Raw genomic sequence first — 26,360 nt, 5'->3', positions numbered from 1 at the left:
ACGACTGAATGTGGAATTCCGCGGAGACCCGGAACAAACTATGGTGTCTGTAACATCGCCCCCCGCGAGTCGCACGGGAGCTCCTCGTTGACCGGGAAATTTCGGCTTCCTGTGAGTTAAATGAGGGGCAAAGTGCCGAAGGGCTGTGCTGTTTTATCTCTCCGTGACTTGTCCAGCCGGCGTCGTTAGCTTTAGCTTAGCAGGCTAACGAGCTGATGTCGAGACAGCTGCGGGAAATGTGTTTAAATTAAAATGTTGTGATTTATTCAACATGCCTTGTGACGGTAGCTGTGGCGGAGAGTCGGTGGCTCTGATAAGGTGAAGTGACGATCAAGGGAACGGCTGTAGGGTTTATTTATTTCCTGCTCGGGTAGTTATGAGCAGTTTTAATGTTACAACCCAAACAACCGCATTTAGCTCTTCGTCCGTGAGCGTTGACGCCGCCAACAACAACAACAACGAGAAGGAGTGGGTTTTGGGAAGCGATGTGTATCCGTACTGTCACGAGATGAGTCTCATGGGCGATTCAATGCAGGCGGGGATGTCCTCCGTCCAGCCGGGGCTGGACGGCCACCTGCCGCTCATACACGCCAGCCACCACGGAGCCCAGGACGGGCTCCTGCTGGACCTGAACACACCGGGTGCCTTCATCGACAGCGGCTCCCTGGAGTACAGCGACGGGAATGGCGCGGGTCCGCTGTTCGAGAGGAGGAAGAGGTCCCGGTCCAACAGCTCCAGACACAGGTTCAACGAGGTGGTCACGGAGCTCGGTCCGGAGGAGGTGCGCTGGTTCTACAAGGAGGACAAGAAGACCTGGAAGGCTTTTCTCGGACATGACTCGCTGAAAATCGAGCTGATGTTTCGGAAGTACTGCGAGCTGAACCCCGGGGCGTCAGGCTCCCAGGTCAGCGGAGAGGAGGAAGAGGAGGGGGGTGAGGAAGAGGAGTGCGGCACTGCGTGTATGGAGAGCCGGGTGAACGGTGCAGTGTCTGTGGAGACCCGGACCACCACCCTGCACGGAGGCCGGGGGTCCCTGGACACATCCACGTTGTCCTCTGAGGAGAAAGACCCGGACAGCATTGAAATCAACGTAGAGCCAGTGTGTGTCCGGGGAGGGCTCTATGAGGTCGATGTGAAAGAGAGGGAATGCTATCCTGTCTACTGGAAGCGTGAGTATATTCACCCACCAACATCATCTGTACAACTATCAAACTCAAATGATGTCGCACATTCCTGCAAATTCCACAAACACCATTGTCAGAGTGTCCCCAGCCACAAATTCCCCAAAAGTGGTCCAAATCGAATACGACCAACATATTGTAGGCCTTTTTTTACACTGACAAATTGATTGCGTAGCTTGGTCTTTTGGGAACAGTATCAGCCCATTGGCCTCAGCTGACCTGTAATAACTAATTCATAGAGATTTCCTGGAAAGGGACTGGAACAAATGAAGCAGGTCAGTGTAGAGCCTCAGAAAACCCGACCTCGATTAAAGAGGTTCATGGGTAGCTGGTTCTTTTGAAGGTTAATGTCTAGTGGCATTTATTTTCCTGGATGTTCATGTTGTGGTTGTAAGTTCTATAGAACTGGTTCAGGCCCATTCTCGATGGTTTCAACTTGACTTAAGATGAATAGAAAGTGGAGAGAGTTGAATAAAACAGAAGAGAAAGTATTTATTGACTTTCAAATGAGCTGTAATCCAAGTAGCAAAAGGTATGAAAGCTGTACTTGTTGACTTGACACTTCTTTATTTAGCAATCCGGATTAAAACAAGTTTATATTTAATTTCCACAGAACTTGAAACGTTAGCATCAGTAAGGTATACAAGGTTATCGTCTCTGACTACAGATGAACTGCCATAACAAATGAGTGTATTTTATTTACTCTGACTCCTTCTGGCTGTCAGCACTTTGCAGAAAGGCTCTGTCTTATGACAAAGTGGTCTTAATTTAGGATCTACTTTTACACTCTTATTCACCACCAGACAATCAGTTAATGATGTCATTCGAGACTGTAATTAAACATGGCCTTGCTCTACGGGCCTCGGAGACTTGGCCCACCTGGATTTGTAAGACTTTCTGAGTTAAATGAAAATAGGCACAGCTGAAAGATAGTCAGGTCTTACTGTGGGACTGTGGTGACTGTGTTGATTTTTTTTTTCTCAGCATATCCAAAGCAGAATGAAAGGAATATGTATCTGTATAAACTTCATGTCTCAACCCAGTGGAAAAAGTCATCAATACAACTGAGGCTGAATCAATGCTATCACCGTCTTACAGAACAAGACCATATACCTGTAATGAGAGGCCAGTGGTTCATCGATGGCACTTGGCTCCCGTTAGACGAAGACGAAGGTGACCTCATCGAGCAGGAGCACCTGAACCATTTCCGTGGCCAACAGATGCAGGACACCTTCGAGACGGATTTGATTGTGAAGACCGTTGACAGTAAAGATGGTAAGCTAAAGAGAAGGACCAAGGTAGACTTTTAGTTTTTTTTTTTTTTAATGCAAGAGGTTCTTGACACGTGAAGATATGATATAGTTGATGCAACTGAAGCGCAGCACTGAAGCATCCATTCTTAGAACAGAGCACTCCATAAGTAAACATGGCTGATTAGATCAGACTGTAATCAGGGTTTGAAACGAAAGCTAAAACATTTTATTGGTTCTATTTAAACCATCATTTTACATCATGTGACTGATCCACTGAACTGCATTTTACTCGAGCCAGGCAACGTCTTTTAAAACAACACTCTTGTTGTAAAGCAGTGACTAGATGAAATGCACCCATAGGCTTTATTAGTCATGAGTTCCATTAGAAGATAAGCCAGTTAAAAAGCCACTGTCTTCACAATAAAGGCAGAAAATAGAACTGTGTGTCATAAATGGTGAATTATGAGACAACTCTGCCTGCTGTTGCATCAACGCACGGCCAAGAGAAATGAATGGAGCAGGTGCCTCTATTCATGTGTGTGTGGAGGTTTTTGTCATGTCATTCTTCCAGTGTAAAGCAGGTGCAGCTCGTACATTCTGGCTTATCCCTCTCTGGGGGTCTGGCTCAAGCAAAGTGTGGCCGGTTTTTAGCTGCGAAAGGCAAAAAAAGAAAGAAGTTCTTTGATTCAGCAGTCTCCTTAAGGCAGCCATATCTCCAGGACCTTTGTTGGTGATTAATGTGTGGGTGTGTGAACGTGGCAGATAAATTGAGAAAAGCAGGACGAAAGCGACGTAGCAACTGTTCACTAAAGTGAAGAATGTTTGATTTTATTATGAAAACATGACTGAGAACATCAGCACGGTAATCTGAAACATATTTGAGTGTTGAGTTAATGTGTGAATAGCAGTTACGCTGTGAAAGACTCTTTCCCTCGGCGGAAGTTGTCGTCGTTACAGCATCAAACTAAAAAATCTGATCACGTATTGGGATGGATGTGTACTGCACATTTACCAGTCTCATCGTTTTTCGCTTGCACGTGACACTATGGTTGACATGCAGCTACACTATCCCTCCCTATTCACAATAAATTAAGTCCTATAAATAAAATCATCAAGTGAGCAAAAGGAGGTAGTGACGGTATGTTTTGGTACATTTCACTCACGTTACAGTTTTTTGTCACGCTCCAGCTTTAACCAGCTTCTGGCACTTTCTTTAAACTGAATCACAGAGGTAGTCGAAAATGTGGAAAGTCGTATATCTTAGTGTACAAAGGGAACTCATAAATATATTTGGATGCAGAGGGACAAATGCAGGTCATGTGCAGGGGTAACGAAATAAGTTTGTGGTTCATCACAGCTGCACATCACGCGCACCATATGGCCTTAGCCTGTCTCGTAGGTGAGTTGTAATACTGCAAGGATGATCATTGCAGTATAATTCTGCTCACCTTGTTGTGTAGTGAGATAAGCAGGGCTGCAGTCAATCCATGCATTCATCTTTAATACCTGCCTCATTCAGACTGAGGTCGCGGGAGGCGGGTGCTCAGCCCAGCGCACACCAGATGAATGCCAGCATTCACCTTGCACAGGTCGAGGATGAGGTCTTTGTGTTATGTAAGCAGAATGCATGCACCATTTTTGCATTTCATCTGTATTGTTGGAGAGGAAACATCGAGGTTCTGATAAATCCTGCAGCCTTGGTTGGGAATTATATTCTCACTTCTATGTTTAGCAGTGTTCTCAGGGAACGTGAGTGATAGATCCCTTCAATTCACTTTGTTTGGGCTGATGATACTGCCGACCTTTGAGAGGAGACTATTTTATCTTGGAACTAATCATTTCAAGTGCTGAGCCATAAGGAACCTACCTTGGACTGCATTTCAACTGATAAATGGATCATAAACTGAGTAACCTATAGCATGATGCTATTGCAGGATATACATTTCTCCTGCCATCTCGTAGCGGCTCTCCTACCTACCACTCTTCTCTCTTTTCTTGTGCTGCAGCAGCCAGCTGAGACTGAAGGTTAGTGATGCAGAAGACATGGTAGGCATTTCAGTGAGCTATGCAGTCTTAACATCATAATGTTGGACTACCCCTAGGTGCAGAGCGTTCATAAATGTCCTGTTTCAAAGGCATGTTTGGTAATGATACAAATAAGAGTAGCAAAGCCAGAAATGTCAGTATTGTGCATGCAGTGTGGCATGTTCCACAAAAGATCAATAGTCGCTGTTATTTTCTTTTTCCAAGGTTTTTCTGCTTTTCTGCCAGTTTTTTTACATTCCGAGCAGAAATAAGCCCTGATTCAAGTGAAATGACTTGCTATTCCTCACAGATGCGCTCCATAAATAGAGGTCTCGCAATACTTTCTTAAAAGAAAATGATTAGAAATTGTGAAAGTAGAAAACAAAATAAACCAGATAAAAAAAACAAAACCATTCTAAATGGCTTCCTGGCATATGCTTTAAGGCTTCATGCTTTGGGTTTATTTAGCTGTGAGGTAGTGGTGGAAACTGCAGGGTGTGTCCCAGTCTGCCGGGCTTGAATGACGTCAAGGAAATTTAAAGGCCAGTGGTTTGGGCTGAGCGTCGTCTGTCAGCATTGTATCAAGTAAATTTTTTGAGGTTGGCAAAACCCACATATGTGCTGCAGTGCCTATTTAGTTACATGTGTATTTAAGCTGCACGTGACACCGATGACTTTGACATGCTTGACATTTATAGACAACAAAAATATTTTGGTATTTTAAAGAAATGTAAGGGGAAAAAAAGATCAACATTTTAATTGCCCGGTGGGTTAAAATATCTAATTTAAAGAGTATTGAGACCTACAGCAAGCTTCTAGCTGGCCACAATGAACATCGAGAGATCGTTTCTGCTGTGGCTTGAGTCCAAGTTGGGCTTTTGTTCCATGCTGTGTGTTCTCACTCAGCGCGAGTGTGTGGCATTTGTCCACATGCTGCATTTTCTTGACGGAGTCCAAAAACATGCATTTGAGGCTAATTGGTAACTCTAAAATTACCTCGAGGTGTGACTTTTGAGTGTGTCCCTGTCTCTATGTTTGCTGCTATGATGGACTGGTCCAAGGCGCGGTCGAAAACTCAAATGCTAAATCAGTACCAGACTGTAAAGGGTGACATCTTATTATTAATGTTGGTGCCATTAATGCGGTTTTGTTTAATCTGATCCAAAAGTCTCATCAAAGGTTATCAGTTCAAGGCGGCTCCACATGCTAATTTGAGCCAAACAAGTGATTCCAGTCATGAGAGAGCTCTTATCTATGAATGGATCCATCAGTGCTGCAATGCCCAAATGGACTTTACTGATAGCTTTTACAGCAGACAAACCTCTTGTACACTCAGCACCCCCCACCCCCCTGCACACACACCTCCTTCCTCCTCAACCATTTACCTCTGCTGAGAGAAACACTGCTGACATTTGCAAGTCCGATGTCTGTCTTGTCACGGGTTCAATGATTTAGTCAGATCGAAGACTCATGGAACTTTGTGATTTGATTAACAAAACCCTAGAAAGCCTTTTTAAATGTCAGGCCTTGTGTGTTTGCAACAGATTCAGTAATTGAATGTGCGGAGAGCTGGGTTTTTACTGGTGTCGGTCAACGTTTTGGTAATTTGTGAAACAATCCAAAGATTTTAACCTATTCATCATTTCAGATTGAATAATTGCTCTCACTCTAAAAGAATCAAAAAGCACCACTGAAATCATATCGTGTCAAAAAGCCTTTAGTATTTTTATTGATCCATTTGTAACTATGATGAATATTACAAACAATCCTCCAGATTTGGATGTATACTGTTTGTATGTTTTTCATTCATTATAAATGACATTTAGCATCACAACCTTCCAACAATGCAAGTGGTGTAAATTATTCATCAAGCCAAATGGAAACGTGGGTAAATATTAGATGCAGTCTAAAGTGTGTAAATGTATCATGCATACGCAAGCAAAAACAAATGGTGATTGTTGTCATTACATTTTTAGTCATACCACTTCCATAAATGTCACTTTTGGAGTATTTTGTAATGAGTGTCAATTAAAAAAAAAAAAAAAAAGAAGCTACCACAGTCATCAGAGGCAGATATCAAACAGCGCTGCGTTTTGAGCTGCAGGTTCATCCTGACCTGTTAAAAGTCGTAAGGTTGTTCCCTGCAGCCACCAGGACAGTTTTCATCCTGGTTATAGCAAAGCTGTAACCTGGCGGCAGCGCTGCTTGATAGGTTGACCTGTTGAAGAGTGATGACGGCGGTAGTCTGTGTGCCTCACACCGGGGTAATGGCCATTACTTACTCTCTGTTGGTTGTTAGTTCTCTCCCATCTGCCCCCTTTCTACCTCCCCTTTCTGTTCAAATGGAGTGGATATCAGACGAGTGCTAAAACTACATGTCACAAGCGCAAACGCTGCCAAGGTACTGTAAAATAACTTCTGTTGTATTAGATTTACTAGCTTGTACTCCCTTCCCCATAGACCCTTGGTCCCCGTGGAACTAAAATTTCCCTCTTTTTTTTTTTTTTTTTGTGGTTCAAACTTTTAAAATCTAATACTTGGGAGCTAGACCTAGGCTCAGTTAGAAGTGGATTGGGGCTGCTCTCTGCTTTCGCCTTGCAACTTTAACTGGGCCTAGTGGCTAGAACTTTCTTCTGTGTGGTGTGACCCAGACTTTAGCACTTCTGCTGTCACTGTCGCTGCTTTTTGAGGAACCTTCTCTGTATCGGTCTCTCATCTACTTGTTGGAATAGTGAGTAGATAGCATTTTTCACTCGGCTACAAGGGTGCATCCCATAAATCGTTGAATCTGAACTTAATAAGCTGACCCTTAAAGAAGACCCTGCCTTACTGCTTTTTTTTTTCTTTTTTTTTTTTAAATTTCCTAGCCATGCCTGCCCCCTTCGTCTCTCTCTCTCTTATCCTCACAGTCTCACTGCATCATTATAGAAGTGCCCTCACCAGCTCTCGCTCTGACAGTGATGAACAAAGCACTCTGTTGAGAACCAAGCAACAATTGAGCTAAACAGAGGAGCCTTTGTGGCCTTTACTGTTATAGCCCTTAATATGTTGTGTAGAGTGAACCTCTTTGAGGTTCATCCCTGTCCTAGTTCTGGAAGGAATGAATAGAGGTGTCTTGTGGGCTTTTTCTTCATTTTGTCGTAAATCCGTGCCCTCATTGACCCATCGCCTGGAGAAATGTGGTTTTTATGCACAATTCACCACCTGAGTTTATAGAATATTACACAACAAGTCATGTTGTGAGGTGTAGGCACTTAATACGAGGACATTTACATGTAGTTCATACTGGAAACTAAAACTCTTTATTCAGCAAATAGTATCAAAGAGCCATACTTCCTCATCTTACCCAACTTCCCTTAACTCCCATCACACTGTTTGGGAGTCTATTTTCTGTCTCCAACTTCACTCATACTTCGCCTTTCACCCCCCTCGGTAGTTCTCCCAGGCAGTGTTGGACAACTAGCGCAGTAAACGGTTTCTTGGGTGGCTGCCAGCTCCTCTGAACACTTTGGTTTTCGTCCCCTCTTCTTTCCCCTTCCTCCGACAATGCATTCCCCTTCATTGTAAAACAGGAAGAGTTCTCCCACAACCCCCAAGCGTCATTTTAGGTTCAGTGGTGGTATTTATTCTCAAATGCTTCATTTGAATAAAACCACCAAGCTGAAGTTCACTTTAGTTTTGGGGTTCTTTTTACAGCTGGAATCCCACCTCCTGTTTTACAGTGTGCTCAGCAGGTGAATCTCAACAGTTTCATGAGGCCTCTCCCTTTTTTTCATAACAATGGGGGGTTTTCATGGCACTTTTGAATGGCACTTTCCTTTTCTCCAGGTAAATGAGAAAAGAAGGCCACTTCACACTGCTTGAGATGAATTCAAGCTGAGCTGTAGGAAAGTGCTCTTTGCTGCTGCTGCCAAAGAGTGGTTTAGTGTTGTTTCATGTGGTGGTGCAGGATGTGCATATATTTCCTTTGCTGCTGAGGGCCTTTATTAGAGACTCTGCAAGAACAAGTTAAAATAGGACAGAAGAAATTGATATTCACCTTCAAATAGAATAGGAATGTTTCATTAACCCCTGGGGGATATTATTGGAAATTCATTAGAATATAGGCGTTACTACATAAAATGTCAGACCTTCTCCCTTTGTCCAAATATTCCAGGCAGATGATGTATCTTCTAGACTGCTTATCCTGAATTATATTAAGACTGGCTGCACTCATGATGAACAGCTCTCAGTTTAGATGCAGTAAGTGCTTTACCTTTAATGACCCTCAAGTCATGCTCAACCAATCAGGCAATCAGGACCAAGTTATCTCCACTATGAATACATGCACTGCCCCTTTTTGTGTATTTTTGCAAAATCATAGTGTGGGGGGAAAAAAGATTTTTAAGATTTTGTATTACTTTTTCTTAGTATCTTTCTGTGGATTGTTTGTGGGAGTTTATTGTTGAAAGCATGGCATTAACAAATGTTTAATCTGGAATATTGCATTTCTCCAAGTACTTTACCCTCTTCTTAAGGATTTTAATCCCTGTGTTGGCTTCAGAGGGTAACCCTAACGCAAAGAGGCATGACTATGCACTGGACTGCTGCCAACATCTTCAAATACACTCATCCAAATGGTCTTGACTGAACAGGGCATTTAAAGGACATGAGGCGTAGATATAAATAATCTCTCACAAGTCAACCAGCTTGGTTTATCGCGCCTATCTCCTGCAGCACAGTTTTTAACTTCTCTCGCTGCACCTCTGCTCTTACTTGCCCAAGTCACTGCATCAGACATTAAAATGCCAACCTGGAAAAAAATTTAAGCTGAAAATGAAGTGCATTTTAAAAATGCGTATATAAAATATTCAGTGGGATCATTTGCAAGCAGGACAACAAGCAAGAGCTGAAATATGCCATCATGGTGTGTGATAGTTTGATGTGTTTTCTGTTTGCAGATCAATGCTCTAGACTGCATTTGATTGGGCTGTTTGGCTAGACTGATCCTAAGCTTTTGCTGTTTTGTTCCACAATGAAGAGGATTTGAACTGGGTCCGTCCTGTCTGTCCTCAATTTCTCTCCTATCCTGAAAAATTGCAATCATTACGTTTTGTATCCCTTTTTCCCGATTTTCCCCCCTTTGCCAAATTTCCCATGCCATCTGTCAATGCCCTCCTCTCTTTTCCCTCCGTCCATTCGTTCATTCATTCACTCACTCACTCCTCTCTCGCTGCCCTCCCACTTGCAGCCATCCACAGTCTGAAGCTGAGTCGCACACATGTGGATTGGCACAGCGTGGATGAAGTCTACCTCTACAGCGACGCCACCACGTCCAAGATTGCACGCACTGTAACCCAGAAACTAGGCTTCTCCAAAGGTTTGTAGTCGTTCAGTCATAAGCATACACTGCGTGTGTTTGTGTCTATCAGCACTGAAGAAGATTGAAACTTCACCTCCGAGCTGTTCACATACCGTAATAATGATGATGATGGTTTATGCGTTTCTTAGTCAGTGCTACTGAATTAGATTCTTGCTAAATGAAAACAATGAACAACATAATCCTTTTAAAGTAAAAAAAAACTAATTGTTGTCCCACTGCAGAAGATTAACAGGAAATGGTAGCTAATAATCCATCCATAACTATTCTGTAAGGCTTAATTCAGATTATTGTGAGAGAGTTGATTATGGGTGAAAGCAGGTCATACCCTCACCAGTTCATTTGACTAAACACAGGAAGACACACTTACATTTAATTCAGTGTCACGTTTTAATGTCAAGTCTATATTTTTGTACTGTGGGAGAAAACCCGTGCACAGGTAAAACTACGGAAAAGTCCTCAACCCTAGAGTTGCACTATGGATAATCATGTTGTGAGGCACGAATGCTTGCTAAATATGTAGTCACACCAGCCAAACTGGTTCATTCATTCTATTTTTTTGCACAGGCTCAAGGAAATAAAATAGCAGTGTGTAATCATTTGCTGGTATTAGCCGCCATGTGATAACACTTCAACACGACTGGGTACAGTTTAGTCTCTTAACTGGATTAACTAAGGAAATCACACAACGTCCATCTGCCATCTTGAAGGGGCTCGATGTGACCGACCATCCCGGGTGTATCTCATGAGATAACATCTGTAGTGTGACCCCAAGTCTGATGCTTGATCTGTATTAATGACTGATCTGCTCGACAGTCTCCAAAGCTCCAAGGTACATTGTCATCTTCTACGAACAGATTATAAGATGAGGAGCCGTTACAGGTTATCTCAATCTCCTCTGACAAACAAGTGCTCTGTGAAGGGACGTCTCTTTAGTGTTATCCTTACGGTTGCTGTATCGCACATGACTCAACTGGATTATAGATTCTAAATACGGACTCATTCAGCCTGTAGCCACCTTTTAAGTCTTTCCACAGTGTCGGGCCTCAGACCCAGCAGGAGTCCCCATCTCAACCTACTGACCTGTTTGGACCCAGCACAGCACGTTACTTAAACATCACTCAGCTGTTTAGGCTCTGAGTGAAAGAAGTGGCGCTTTCGGCTTGTATTGCCAGAGTTGTGCATAGTTACTGATTTTCTCCTCACAAAACAGTTCACATGTATAGAATAAAGACCCCACCTCCACCCCTCTTTCAGCCTCCAGCAGTGGTACACGGCTCCATCGGGGCTTTGTGGAGGAGGCCTCACCTGAAGACAGACCTCCACAAACTACACATGTCGTCTTTGTCGTTCACGGGATTGGACAGAAGATGGACCAGGGTCGTATTATCAAAAACACTGGAATGTGAGTTGTGTTTTTTTTTAGCCACAGTCTCTTTGAAGCATTTATGATTTTTTTTTTTTTTGTTATTGTATCTCTCTACTTTTTCAGGTTCTGAATCCCCATATTTAGATTCCCCAGCCCAAATCACTTAATTTCAGTTCCCTGTTGTGTGCGCTTGAAGGATTTGCTTCGACAGAACTTTATACAGCAGAACCGGAAACGATCCAATAGCAGGGAAAAACATCTGTGTTCATCTCCTTCACCTTTCAGGCCTATGCCTCATGTTTCACCAAATGTAATGATTGGATGCTTCAATCAGCACAAATGACAAACCAGTGAGATCTGTTGTTTTTTGTGCCACGTTAATCTGCAAAAAAATGATTCCCCAATTACCTGGGCTCATAAAACCAACACTATCGGTCTGGCCTGATACTGCTGACTTACTTCTGAACAAGCATACGGATTTCCTTTCCGTTTCAATGTGTCCTTGATTTATTAAAAAGCTCTTGCAACGTGGCCAAGTTGAGGATAAATATCTCGAGTGAGGAATTTTAACAAATGAGGCCAAATATCTCTCTTGAAACTGGATTGACTTGGTTTTCTTGTGCAGGAGAATGAGTTGCTTCAATCCTTGCTATGTGTGTCTTTCACATCAAAGATTGTGTTGTGCCAAATGGCCTCGGTCTCTGTGCCTTTCAGTAGTAGTGCAGGCGGTACAGCCTGTACAGACCAGAGCTATGTGTGTCTCTATGTCACTGAGTTAACGTTGGATCGAGCCCCAGCTTAGGCCAAATAAGCAGGTAAAGTAGACCAAGTCAAGCTGCAATGCACTAAGCCTTACTTACTCCTAGCTCCCTGTGGATTACAGCCACACACTTTCCTCTTCCAAGAGGAGAGATCAGACATGTCTGGCCTGCTCCTTGTCTGTCTGTGATCATTGTTTGGTTAAAGTCAGAATGCATTCCGGTTACGTGCCTTTCAGAAGGGCAATTTAAGTGGTGAAGGGGGGATTATTATATTTTAAAACAATTGTTCATTTAAGCAGCAGTATTTGGCGATACTTAGGCTGAATTTTTACCTCAGGCAATCATGGATTAAATTAAAAAAATTTTTTTACACGTATGACCTTTAACAGCGTCACTTTTCTTATTAATCCAAATCCAGACCACTTTTATGTGTCCCTAAATCTCACCATACCTCAGTCTGAACGGTCCTGTCACATTTCATCCAACTTTTATATCGCTGAAGTGACAGAGGCATCACAATTCTGCATCAATATGAAACTCCATTATCCACCCATACTGGCTGCGTGGCGGGAGCAGCCGCTCCTTCACTGAAACTACAGAAATCATCTCTCTACAAAAAAATGTTGATGAAGACCTACAGCGTGAATGTGTCATTGGATTTCTTGTTTGTGAGGCTAAAGGTTTCTCACAGCCTCCATTTACCCTCGTCGACAGCTGCTTCTCTCATTTTGTGTTTAAGAGTATCCTGAAAGCAGAACTATGAGCAGCGTAGCTACCAAGTATGTGCTGCTGCATCAGTGCACAGCGACATAGACGTCTTTCCTCCCTTCTCGACATTCATTCTCGTCTGAGAGAGTGCAAACACTCGTTCACTCAGAACCTGCCATTATAGTGTTCTACTCCAGCAACATTAAGTGTTTCTAACTCAAGCTAACAAAAACCTAAATGCGCTCAAAAGTAATTCTCTCGTCGTCATCATCACCATGCAGCATATCTTTTTTTAATACCTCTTCAGGCTGAGAGAAGGCGTAAGGAAGATGGAGGAGAAGCACTTTTCTGACCACAATGAAGAACATGTTGAGTTCCTGCCCGTCGAGTGGCGCTCCAAACTCGCTCTGGATGGAGGTTTGTGACATTGTGCGAATGCTTGTCCTGCTTTATCAGTCAGAACTGCCTGTGGCTGTGACAGACCACATAACTCTGTGATGACGATAACGGTATGGATTGGACAGTTTCAACAGAAAAACATACCTGTAGTAACAGACTTATAATTAAGTGCTCAGAAAAAATGTTACGTTTGTTTTGAAATGGGAGCTTGTGTGTTTTTTTTTCTGGAAACATTAAGCTCTGGCATGCAAATATTTACTGATGCAACTTTGTACCAGCAGCTGCTTTACAACTTTGCAAAAAGAACTAATAGATTCCTTTTTTCTTTTTTCTTTTTTGAGTTATAGCATCTCTGCTAATGTACTCCACACTATCAGGGCCAAACTATATAGTTACTCTATGTATCATGTGTTCTGAACTGTGGAGAGGCTGATCTGCACAGATCAGCTGTGATGCACCACATGCCTGGCGCTGTTGCAATTTATTGCACAATTTGCTGTATCGGCCCAGCAGGTGACCAGAATCTCATGAATTGCCTGCTGTGGATTCCACACCGGCTGAATGTAATGAATGTAATTTCCAACCTGACATGGCGGGTGTGTTTGTGCAGATACGGTAGATTCAATCACACCAGATAAAGTGCGAGGACTGCGAGACCTTCTCAACAGCAGTGCCATGGACATAATGTACTACAACAGCCCTCTTTACCGGGACGAGGTGAGTCATACTCGCTCAGAAGCTATGAGACTTCTCTTGTCGCTGCCATTAAAAGCCGTCCACTCCCTTTCTCCAGATCACCAAGGGTCTCACGCAGGAGTTGAACAGACTGTACACGCTCTTCTGCGCACGAAACCCAGACTTTGAGCAGAGGGGCGGCAAAGTGTCCATCGTGTCTCACTCCCTCGGCTGCGTCATCACGTACGACATCATGACGGGGTGGGATCCCGTTCGCTTCTGTCTGCAGGAGCATCGCGCCGTGGAGGAGGAACTGGACCTGCGATGGATGTCTTATGAGGAGCGGCACCTTTTAGAGCAACTGAGACACACAAGAAATAGGTAGATTTTCTCAGAGATCATTGATTCCTTGAGACTGAATGTACAGTTTTGGGTTGAAACCTGGAGTTTGCTGAAATTTGAGGCTCCAACAGATGTGCAATTTTAGCAGTCTTCTTAGTTTATTAGCTGCTTAACTTTACTACAGGAATTCTGTAAATTGCTACTAACAGTAAGTTTGACAATGCGATATTCATCTCGACAAAGCTGCTGCAACATACCTCAATATGCAAGGATAATAGTGTTACAGTAATAGTATACATTCACTAAAACTGCCTTCAGGAAATAGATAATAGAAATCAACCAATAATGGAGCTTTTGTTTCAGTGTGAGAGGATTCATATGAATGTAGACATAATCTATATGTGGTTCATTATTTTTTTTTTCTGAAAATATTGTTTTGCTTTGTCATTTTCTGATGCACGTCGAGTGATTGCGAGTAGCCACAGCTCATCACAGTGGTTTAATGAGACGGGTAGTTGTGACACTTAAACCACGATCAGACAGATTCCCCAACTTTTGTCCAAGACAGGCACCTTTAGATGTCTTGTATTATTATTTTGGGAGGCCACTCAATAGGAGTATATTTACAAGCAGATTTATAATAAATAACTGGAGTTTATATTGAAGTTTATTATTTCAAATCATGAATTTACCCTTTCAATACAAAAACATAAATGAGTAGCTAATCTGTCTCATGATCAAATGGAAGCTTTCAATACATCTGCTCTGTACCGCCCATTACACAACGTGTGTACTTATTCGTACCATTACCTCAGTGAGAGAAGACTTCTGGAAAAGGTTTTATTGATTTGAGTGGAACAGGAGCTATTAATGACTGACTTGACGACCAGGAGTCTGTCGGTAATGGGCGTGTGTCTAGATAATTTATCTCGTTGCTGCATATGAGGGTGATTGTTTTGCTGTTATTATTTGCCCTGGGTTGGGGAGAAGTTTGAAATTCTTAAGGTTTTGATCATTACTGTTGCCTTTCGACAGGTTGCGAGAGCTGGAAAATCAACTGGTGACACTTGAGGCCTCTCGGCCTTCAGCCCCCCCTGCTCTCAAATTTAAGGTGAGATACTTGATTTTATACACTTTGATTGCATACGGTTGTAAAATTACCTTAGCAAGAAAGCTGACATGCACCAAACCAGATTAAAAAATCATGGTATCATAATAATCCCAATATTAGGCAATCATCTTTCGACCCCACATCTTCAGACCTAAAAAAAAAAAAAAAGTAGTATATTAGGACCAATGCCATTCTAAGTATTTGGCAAATGTGACTTTAATTATTTTTATGTTTGTTTAAAAATTAAACACTATTGTATTGAATTCACTGGACGGATGCTACCAAGTTTCCCTAAAAGCAAAAAAGATCATAACATTTTAATAAAGTAGCCAGACTCATTATCATCCATCCGTCCATCTTCTACACTGCTTTATCACCCTGAGGTTGTATGGCGCTGGTACTGATCCCAGCTGACTGGTTCAATGCATGTTACACCTGGACAAGTCACCAGTCCATTCAACCCTCCAAAATGCAACACAGAGTCTCCTTTTAATAGAAGTTCCAGAACAATTCAATAAGTTATTCATGTTCATAGAAATACAGACATAAACAGACCGGCGCTTTGCACAAATACTGTCAACAATAAAGATGAGCCTTCATGTCATCTTCACTGTGTTTTTGCCTTAGGTGGAGAACTTCTTCTGCATGGGTTCTCCTCTGGCAGTGTTCTTGGCTCTGAGAGGGATCCGGCCCGGTACCAGCTGCCACCAGGACCACATCCTGCCCACCTCCATCTGCAGCAGGCTCTTCAACGTCTTCCACCCCACTGATCCAGTGGTCAGTCTCGCCTGAGCTTCTCACACCGAACAGCTGCTCTGTCACACTCGTCGTTCCGGGATTTGACCTTTTCCCCCGTGCTTTGCTTATGGAAACCACATTTGCAGCTCATTCGATGTGCAAGGTGTGCAAAGCGAAGCTTCTTTGTACTTGAATCTCACTCAGGTTGTTCTGCTTTGTTCAGGCTTACAGACTGGAACCCCTCATCCTCAAACATTACAGCAACATCTCACCTGTTCAGATACACTGGTAGGAACTGAAACATTAGATTTGACGTTCCATTTTAAAACAGTTTTTTGTGTCCATACTGAGATTATATGGCGTTTGATTTATTCTTCAGGTGCAGTGCCACTAATCCTACATCCTATGATGAGATCCGACCTACATTCCTCAATCCGGTGAAAGAGCCCACATCTGACACGGAGAGCATTCCCAGTCCAAGCACCTCTCCCGTCCTGCCCCGTAGACACTACGGGGAATCCATCACCAGTCTTGGCAAGGCCAGTATACTCGGTAAGGCACGAACAACGCTTCAATTAATTTATTCTGAGATGTGACTTTTGTATAAACTTAAATAAAAATAAGAGTCAAGAACTTATAAAGTACCTGGATTATTACTGCTCTTCACAACACTTCTTCTTATTGAGTACTTTGTCAACAGTGCCATCTTGTGGCAGAAAAAGGGACTTGCAAACATCTGAGGAATTTTTAACCATTTACTTTTCAAAGTGTTTATATTTGCTTTCTTGAGCATTTCCTTAACTAGCTATGATAAATTAAAGAAATACAAAAATATTGACAAAATTTGCCTTTCTGATTATTGGTATTGGGGTTTTTTTTAGGATTTCTTAAGATACTGTATATACTGCTGTAGATAGAATAAATTCCAGAGTTTTTTTGTTCCTTTTGCTTTATGACAACTTATCTTATTCTTCTGATCATCTTATTGTTTTTGGTTGAATCATTTATCCTAAATGTATTAAAGTCTGAACATTGGCATGAGTATAGCGGAAAACTACTGTAACTGACAGCATCTTTTTTTTTTTAAAGATCGCTAAATAAGTCTTGTATAATGTTCTTTTTTTGGCAGGGAGCAGTGTTTTGTAGTACTCAGTCAGGAAGATGCAATGTTTAAGTGAGCCTAAAGACTGTTTTGGGATTGCATTTTCATATGAAACAGTTGGGGATTAGGGGTTAGTGTAGAGAAGAGTACTTCAGCAGCATCCTCAAGTTAAAATTTTCCATGTATAATTTAGTGAGTGCTCTCTTTGGCGCTAATATACTATTTGATCCATTTACTTTTCCTCTTCAACGACAGGAGCGGCGAGCATTGGGAAAGGTATCGGAGGCATCCTGTTCTCGCGTTTCTCCCGCTCCAACAGCCAGCCATCCGTGTCGTTGGGACTCGAAGGCGCAGCAAACGCCGACGAAGAGGAACAGAAACGCACAGAAAGCCAGTCGGCGTACGGCCTCTCCACCTTGGTTCGACCCACCTCACCCACCGTGGACACATCACGTAAGCTCTCTCACTTATTCAGCAGTCGTGGAGAAATTCAAAATCATGACGATTGGAAATGTTGAGGGGATTCTACTTTGATTTTGATTGAATTGATTTAATGCCCAACAGTGGAGCTGGAGCGGCGCATCGACTTCGAGCTTCGCGAGGGTCTTGTGGAGAGTCGCTACTGGTCGGCAGTGACCTCGCACACGGGCTACTGGTGCTCACACGACATCGCTCTCTTCTTGCTGACCTTCATATACACACGGAAGACGACGCCATGCGACCCAGCAGAAGACACGCCAGTGCCAGACTGAGGCAGCACATTCATTACAACACACACATACACACACACACACACACTTGAACGGTGTCTTATAACTCTGAAGGTGTTTGTCATCTTCTCGACGAAACTCAAAAAGTCACTTTGTCCACACAAACCGTTCAAATTCTCATCAGTACTTTTCTTGATTTTTTTTCTTTTGGTGATCCAGCTCCTTTAAGACCTTGGATTTCATTCCCAACAGACAGACTCAAAAACTTAATTCCAAAACGTGCATTTCTTCCTATTTTTGTTTTTCTGAAAGGGTGACGACGTCAAAGCAGGTGCGCCTTTTGCCAGTATGGCAACAAGCTGCATGCCAAGAGTCTTAACGATTCTGATATTTGGACGATCGTTGCCACCAGTAGGAGAAAGTTTTGAAGTTCAGTCCAGCTGCTTTTCCTCTCAGACTCAGTCTGGAACCTTGTGACTCATGAGCCTGACCCTCCGTCTCTGAGGCCGTCAGCTACGTGTCTCACTTTCTTTCCGTCTTTGGATACAGAGGGAAAAACATAACCGTCAATAATGTTTCGTCTTCATTATAGCTAGCATTTATTTTGTGTTCGTCATAAACCAATATATCCAATGCCTTTTGAATGCAGCCAAACAATGTAACTTGTAGACTATTTCTTCAGTTTTTCTACAGTTCTCAAAAAAAAAAAACCGTGGGGCATTATCCCTTTAATGGCGTTTCAGCAATATGAAAACAGACACTTGCTCCTCATCTTTTTCCCCTTTTATATTTATTTTTTATGTTTATTACAAACCAGATAAAACCTGATAAAAAGTGCTGGTTTTATATTCTACACAGTGAACTATTTACTTCTGTTCTATTTAGTACTGTTTTGTTTTCAGTTACTCAACAATGAGGTTTTTGTTTCCACACATACGTCTCTTATTATTAACGCAGTCGAAGGTAAAAACCTTCATCCAGATCCTTTGTGAACATTTACATTCAGAGGTTTACATCCATGTGCGGATTGTACCAAGACAGGCGTATCTTTGCTGTTGTAAAAGGGCCTGAGGTGTATAGTTATTTTCTTACGCAGTTGAATCCTAGCCTAAAAAAAAAAATAAAAATACTTGATGTCATATACAAGACAATGAAACAAACTCAAAACAATCCAACAGAAATTCATGCTTCTATGGTGGGAATTTTCTCTCCTCATATCTTTATATTGAAATCCAAATGAAATCAGTGATATTAGATGTATTTTTTCTTAAAAAGAAAAATATTTTTCCTAGCGACATTCAGGCTGTTGTGGATATAAACTTGGATCTCATTTTAGAGAAAAATGAGATGCAAACTTGTGGCCAAATAACATTTATTTGTTCGCTCGTTAGCCGCTGGGCTTTACTAAAATAGTTGGTGATAATTTAGTCGGCCAAGGGTATTAAAAGCAGATTTTGTTTTTAAAGTACATTGCACATAACAAATGAACTTCTTCGCCTTTTTCCTGTCCAGTTCTCGCTTGTCTCGTTAGTTGTGGGCAGAAACAAGGTTACCATGTATATTTGATGTATGGATTAAAAATACTTCCCCAAAACAGGAAATAGATGCAGTCAGTGGAAAAATCCGGAAGGTTTTTCTGACTTAACTTTGAGCTTTGATTAAGAAAAAAAAAAAACAAACATCTTGGTGGAGTCTCCATTAGCTTCTGATCCCAGTAATTAATCTTCAATTAAAATGCTTGCTCACTTTGCATGGTGTTAGATTAATAGTAAAAGGTTGCTGGGAGAAGAAAATGGTGCAGAGTGCCAACACACATAAGAAACTTTGCTGTAACGACGACAACAAAAAAACACTCGTGATTGTTAATAGATTTCTAATTAAATCATTTTGAGTACTTTTCTTTTTTAGGGGATCAAAGAATGGAATTGTCATTTCACGTGACAGATTTTTTCTTACCGTTTGTGTCAAATTCAATGTGTGTTCTGCTTGTTTAGATTAAAAAAAATAATAATAAGAAAAAAAAAAACTAATCATAGAGCTTATTTTTCACTGTTCTGGTAGAAGCTGCAGCTTCACTGTACCACACAAGGGCTGTGGCTGACTGGTCCACCTCTGAATGGAGTCAGTTTATTGGTGTTTAATGTCCATGTTGTGTGTGTAAAGGCCTACTGACTAAAACCAGACTGCCTTGATGAGATGAAGCCCACAGGTTGGAGGAAGCGTGGATGCTGGGACGCATAAGGGAGAGTGACGTTTCGATATTAGATCAGGTGGATCTCGCACATTTATCAGCTATGAATTGCACACGAAACTAAGCTGAAAACAGCCCGTTGTTTTTTAAATTTATTTATTCATTTTCGCTGAGCATGCGTTGCATTGCCGTGGTACGCGTGGCATGCCGACAACCCCGGAGACCTTTTAAACACGCATTTCATTGTTTCCTCTGCATCTTTTGTGGGTTCAGACACAGCAGTCGTGTACTGTACCGGTGGTGGACGGACCACCGCGACAACAACCACAATGTTTCTGTCGTGTTCTGTGAATTGGCTGCGTTTATAAAATGAAAGAAAATTGCACTTATTTTCCATTCTTGCAATTTTTCGTTCAAGCACAGATCTCCAAATCGGTTTCAAATTTAAGAAGAAGGAAAAAAAAGTAATGAGGATCTTCTGAAGATGCAATATAATTTTGACTATACAAGCATTTAATGTACAGCATTTTCAACGACAACAGTGTTGTTTTTTTTATTGTCGAGCATCAGGGAAACATCTGCTGTTACAGGTTGTGTAGATTCACCCGACTGAAGCCATCCGAGTAAAGAGATTCAGCAGATGTGCTGTCACTACTTAGAAGAAAAAATAAAAACAAGCTCATACAGATGTTACGTTTGGCTCACAGCTACAAGGGGGTGAGGCAGAAACTTTCTGTGGGGTGTGCTGAATGAAATGTGTTTTAAATGTTGCTCAAACCTCGAATGGATGACTGGAAAAGTGTTTTTTTTTTTTGTTTTTGTCTGTTTCTAGAGCTGTGCAATAACCCATGCCTGTAAAGGATTCTAACTGCCATCCAAAGCACTGTATTTATTTCCTTTTATTAAAGCATTTCTTTTTTTTTTTTTTGGGATACAACCATCTGTCTTGTTTCTCGTTACATTCGTTGCTGGTTATATTCCTCCTTTCCAGGCTGGTTTTGGAGGACAATAGAGCCGTTTGTCCATGCGGAGCTCAGATCACATTCTTTCCGAGGCGCCCCCTGAGGTGAATAATAAAGCCGACTTATAGACGGTGAATGGGCTGCATTGTGATCCGCGTGCAGCCGTGGCTTCCACATGAGCTCCTCGATGCAGTTTAGAAACATCTGCAAAGGCGAGGCTCACAGATGGGAGCAGTTAGATCTGAGATGACTCATAAATAATGGAGGTTGCTGCTGTTCTGTGTGTGGCCAGTAGAGGTCAGTCGTGCATCGGTAATGCTGGAGAAAAGAGGCCTTAGTAACCATCTGGTCCCTTTTCCCTCATCCTGGTGCCATTTCAATAATTGCACTCCTTTAATAGAGTTCAAATGTTGTTTTTTGTGAAGGATGACATATTTATAGCACAAACGATGCCAAAATCTTCACTCCCAATGCCAGAAAGTAAATCTGAGGCCTCCTCCACCTTCTCCATTCTCGCCCACATCAGCAGCAGCCAGGCCAGCTCTCGATCGGCCTCCTGCTCTGCATCTGACTCAAATGTTTACCCTGCAATTAAAACAGAGCCTATAAAAGGCAATGGGTCGGCCGCCAGACACTGACGAGGGGGTCAAAGCTTGCAGGGAGACGGGTTATAAATCGCTTTGATGCCGACCGTCGTCTGAAGGCCCAGATTCCTGAGCCGAGTGAGTTCACCAGCAGACCGAGCCAGAAACGCACATGATTCATGGGCCTCTGCAGATATCTTGGAGTGTGCATTGTGCTGCTGCTGCTGCTGCTGCTGCTCTGGAGAGAAAGAAGACTGCTGCTTTTTTCTTTTCTTTCTTCAAACTCACCGTGAACATTTGACTGAATAGTATCTTTCATCTAGATGAAGATAGGAGGAGGCAGCAGCTTGTAGACGGTGTTATCTCCATTTTCTGCTGATCCACTGGTGAACTATCAGCACACGCCTTTATCTTTGTCTGGTACAATTGTTCTGCTCAGGAGTGAGATTAACAGATACTTTAATAAAGATGCATTTGTTACTTTTTTCAAAATCCACAGTGCTACTGAAAGTCGTCACTTATTTTCTTTAATCTGCGTTCTTTCAAAGCATGTAATTGTTATTCTTGTTTTCATATTCCAAGGTGCTTTTGAAAGGAGATGTTTTAAATAGGTACGCCAGATTGATTATACATTAGATGCAGTTCAGTTATTTTTGAAACACTTTTTTGTACTCAAGGGTTTTGTAACCAATACGGTAACTTTTGACAACTATTTCAATTGTATATTCAGTATTGAGTGTTCTTCCCAAGCCTGCCCCTCCACGTTCATATTCAAAAGTTAAAACCCCAGTTCAAAATAAAGAAACGACTGTGCCCATGTGAAGATGAGGATAAAAAACAGGAATTGACTAAAGCTTTATCCAGCTTTTGTCAAAGACGCCTCATAATCCCATTTTCTCTAAATAAAGTCACCAATTAGCCTCAAACATCTCGAGAAACCCCATTGCACAGAAAGACATCCCCAAAGCTGGACTTAAACTGTGGATCTTCTTATTATGAAGCGAGAGAGCGAAACACACACACAGAATTATGTTGATTTAAAGTCGATGGCATCCATATTAATCTCAATTGTACACATGGTTCCAACTATTTTGGAACTATGGCTGTAGAATTTAATTCATTTTTATATACATATATATAAGTGGTGTCGACTAAATGTTTATGTCCTGTCTAAATTTCTTTCACTTTTTTTTGAAAAGAAAGGAGTGAAATAAAGCTAAATGATTGACTTCAGGGAGGAGGAATGGTGTGAAGAACAAACAAACTTCCATCTGGGCGCGTTACAACACGGCACTAAACGATTCCTTGAATATATGCGCAGTGTCAGAAATTAAAGTATGTTTACTCTGGATAACTTCTGCGGCTCACACACACATATCCACTGGGTCTCTTATGTCCAAGAGAAATAGAGCTCACTCATAGAAAGAGAAGCTTTGCAGCAAACGGGGGTTTTAAAGGAACAGTATCAGTTTGTAAAGACGCAAAAAAAAAAAAAGATGAGGTCAAAGGTCCCTGTTGTGTTTTTGTAGTTACTCCCAGAGCTGTAGAAGCAAGAGTCCCTGATGATGATGATGATCATGATGATGATGATACGAGACTCACTCTCAGCTCTATTGCCATAAAAGGCAGCTTGAGATCTTAACTGCTTGTCCATTAAGTCTGCCACAAACTGCTGAGTTTCTCAGACGGGAGGGTCGCTACTCAGCAAAATATTGTTATTAAATATGAGCACAACGTTTTCACACTCTCCCTTACATCTACTGTATATTCACATATGGCGAACACTCGCCTCATCGTCATCACTTTCAAGTAAGCCGTTAGGTCTGTTGATAACACAGACACAAAATTACTACTAATTTGATAGTAATTTAATAATCTTAAGTCTGTACAACCGTTTATTATTTAAAATATGAATTTTGCTGTGTATGTCATATGTGGTAGTGCTTCCCTTTATATTTGTTGAAGATAAATTGTTATAAAATAATAAGAAAGTGTGGATTCATATTGTTTAAACCTTCAAGCACTTATATCACAAATATGTAAGTACTATTGAAGCCTGAGGTAACTTTCTTTTCAATGAATGAATGAATTACTTTATTTAAAATCAAAATTGAAATATACAACAAAAAAATTATTTTTGCAGAAATGCTTTGCCAAATCATTACTAAAAGTCATAGCACACTGTAACAGAGTTTTCTCCACGCTTTATGTGCTATATATGTACATGCTCCCATTTCCGCGTGTTGTTTGTTTTTTTTTTATATAGAGATTTTTGTTAAAGCGCTTTGCCAAATAACAAAAGTCAGAGCACCCTATTATTGAATTTTTTTCACACCTTTTGACGTGTTTTTTGTGTACCGGTACTTGCTTCGCACGAGTTACATGCTGAAAATCTGGCAGCAAAAAATGAATGATGATAACATTTTTTTTTTTTTAAAGGGTGTAATCTTTGTGCCTTCACTGTTAAAGAGGCAGGGAAACTATATATATATATATATATATATATATATAAAATTATTTATTTATTTATTTTTGACCTTGCAACTATTTAATTGTTATCGAGGAAAGGGTAAAGTAGCCCCCTGACCCCTTCCTGAAACTCTCTGGCGCCCCCTGCAGGAGGATGGAAAACCATTGTCAATAATGTCATTCAATACATAGATCATTTACTTTTTGATTACATATTTCTTGGCTCTCTCTCTCTCTGTGTGTGTGTGTGTGTGTGTGTGTGTGTGTGTGTGTGTGTGTGTGTGTGTGTGTGTGTGTGTGTGTGTGTGTGTGTGAAAGGAAAAGTGGGATTGGAGCAGTGACGTGATCCCCGCTGGACGAGGAGGAGGAGGAGGAGGCGGAGGAGGCGAAGCCGCGGCTGGACTCCATTAATCCGAAGCCTGCGGGAAAACTGTTTGGGATACTTCACTTTTTCTCCGACTACTTCAGGGATTTCTCTCTGTTTTTACCACCGAACCAAGACTCCATACATGATTTAGAGACGGGGGACGAGTTCTGTATCGACTGTTGACTGTTTTGGTGTTTTTTTCTCTCTCTCGTCTTTGTGAAGGTGAGTCCTGAATTAAACGTCGCCGCAGTGAAACATGGAAGGAAAAAAAAAAAGCGGTTTTGTTGCCGATTTTGTCGCTCAGTACTTATTGCTTACTTGTTACTTGTAACTTTTCTCTGGGTATTTCAGGGGCTCGTTTGTCTGGGTTTGTGCCACTTTATTGTTGAACTTTGTGGTGAAACGAGCGGCTGCGTGGAGCCGGGGAGTTGTTGCTTACATAATGAAGCCCTCGGTTTATTTGGAAGAGTCTCTTTACCGTTACTTTTAACAGGTGGAGCGGATCTTTTAGTTTTATTGATGGATAAAATGATTTTAAAGATCCGCGACGAGCCGTGGGCCTTCAGTGTTTGTTGTTCAGGTTGTTTTTTTTAATGATCGGGCAGTTGTTGATTGTTTTTTTTTGCTACAATGTAAACAGACAGGCTCGGATCAAAGAGTGACAGGCGACATTGTAAGTTGTTCCAGAGACTCCTGATCGTTTTGTCCTCAATGGACAGACTCACCTCCACTGTCAGTCCTGCAACAAGCACATCGACACAGTACCGGTGTCGCAAAACACAGGCGACCTGATTCTTTATTAGCAAGTTAAATGCTGCAAGATGGAAAACACTCCCAAGACGAGCCTGGTCTGTGGAGCTAATATCTCATCTGAAGTCATCACTATTAAATCGATGCATTTGTTTATGGTTCAATAACTTATTTCATGATTTGTGTTGCATTTAAACCCTATTTTACTAGCCAATTGATTACAATTTGGAGCCAGGGTGATGTAGTGGTTTACACTCACGATGAGGATATTAAGTTTGGGAATGGGCGAGCCTTTCTGTAAAATGGTCATAAATTAATTTTCCCACTGATTCACATTCACACACCAATGTCGGTGGCTCAGTTCATCCACTGGGAGCAGTTTAGGGTGATTCAGAGTCTTGCCCAAAGACACTTCGGGGAATCAAACCTACAAACTTCCAATTGAGATACCCACTGTCCCAACCGAGCCACAGGGGTTGACTAAAGACCTAACCTACTACTAGTTTTCTACCACAGGTCTTCAATCTTAATGACATCAGTGTTGTCAGTGTCTCTTTTCTATACTATGACCCTGCTTGATCACGAGCGGTTTTCTCATGTTGACTATTGGCGTTGGTGTTTCGGCAAATTCACCCTTTCCAAAAGATCCCAATGTTCTGAAAGAAGTGTTCTCGCCTCCTGACTCTAGCTCTGTTCGACAGGATGGCACTGGACGGGATCCGGATGCCCGATGGCTGTTATGCCGACGGGACGTGGGAGTTGAAGATGCACGTCACCGACCTCCACAGGGACGTGTCACTGAGGGTCACCGGGGAAATCCACATCGGTGGCGTCATGCTGAAGCTGGTGGAGAAATTAGGTATGCGTGCATGCACAAACCGGTTTGAGCATTTTCAAGGCATCCTATCCAAATGTCAACAATCAAGCTGCAAACAGTCTTTTTTTAGCACATCAACCATGGGTGTGCAGAATGCTTCGCTCTTGGAGCACGTTTCTCTTTTCTTCTGTGACAGTGGCTGACTTGTGTAATATTTTCTTATTCTTTTCCTTTTGCAATGTGAGTTTTCATGCAAAAGTTCAAGCTCTTTCTTTGTACTGCTCAAAGTTAATAGATACTCTCCTACATTATCACGTCTGGAAGGTCAAACATTAGCCTTTTGTTAACTTGTGGAAACGAGTAAATGGAATCTGAGGTAGGCCTTCTATTCAGAGATATAATTCAATATATTATTGAGTTGTTGTCGTTGAAAGAGGAGTGTAAAAGGTGACATGTGTTGCCCGCACAAGCAGAGCAGACTGTTCTT

The 26,360-nt window shown here is 41.8% G+C and overlaps 2 protein-coding genes across 6 annotated transcripts in view; both read left to right on the top strand.

Moving 5' to 3' along the window:
- On the top strand, positions 1–20,851 carry ddhd1a (DDHD domain containing 1a). 2 transcript variants are annotated; one of them, XM_080512693.1, is made up of 14 exons: positions 1–111; positions 536–1,169; positions 2,280–2,456; positions 9,690–9,818; positions 11,076–11,223; positions 12,964–13,073; positions 13,666–13,772; positions 13,849–14,111; positions 15,108–15,183; positions 15,811–15,960; positions 16,145–16,209; positions 16,301–16,473; positions 17,279–17,476; positions 17,588–20,851. In XM_080512693.1, exons 2-14 carry the CDS (start codon positions 542–544, stop codon positions 17,773–17,775), a joined length of 2,412 nt encoding a protein of 803 aa, XP_080368819.1. In that variant the 5' UTR covers positions 1–111; positions 536–541; the 3' UTR covers positions 17,776–20,851. The 2 variants fall into 2 exon arrangements, with proteins under 2 accessions (XP_080368819.1, XP_080368818.1); XM_080512692.1 differs by having other exon boundaries at positions 5–1,169.
- A 3,484-nt stretch (positions 20,852–24,335) lies between these two features.
- The window catches only part of fermt2 (FERM domain containing kindlin 2), a 39,244-nt gene continuing 37,219 nt past the window's right edge, over positions 24,336–26,360 (top strand). For all 4 annotated transcript variants that reach the window (XM_080512762.1, XM_080512761.1, XM_080512760.1 and 1 more), the window contains exons 1-2: positions 24,336–24,528; positions 25,758–25,915. In XM_080512762.1, coding sequence (XP_080368888.1) covers positions 25,759–25,915 — 157 coding nt within the window. In that variant the 5' untranslated portion in view covers positions 24,336–24,528; position 25,758. The remainder of the gene's footprint in view (positions 24,529–25,757; positions 25,916–26,360) is intronic.

The sequence above is a fragment of the Blennius ocellaris genome (assembly GCF_963422515.1).
Source record: "Blennius ocellaris genome assembly, chromosome: 17".
NCBI lineage: Eukaryota > Metazoa > Chordata > Actinopteri > Blenniiformes > Blenniidae > Blennius > Blennius ocellaris.
The sequence above is the reverse complement of the archived record's forward strand: the minus strand, read 5'-3'. Positions and strand labels throughout refer to the sequence as shown.

Excerpts from the sequence above, each read along its gene's own strand:
- ddhd1a (XM_080512692.1), top strand. The coding sequence starts at position 377 with ATGAGCAGTTTTAATGTTACAACCCAAACAACCGCATTTAGCTCTTCG. Across the intron at positions 15,184-15,810 it reads CCCCTGCTCTCAAATTTAAG|GTGGAGAACTTCTTCTGCAT; the intron begins GTGAGATACTTG and ends TTTTTGCCTTAG. Across the intron at positions 16,474-17,278 it reads TGGCAAGGCCAGTATACTCG|GAGCGGCGAGCATTGGGAAA; the intron begins GTAAGGCACGAA and ends CTTCAACGACAG.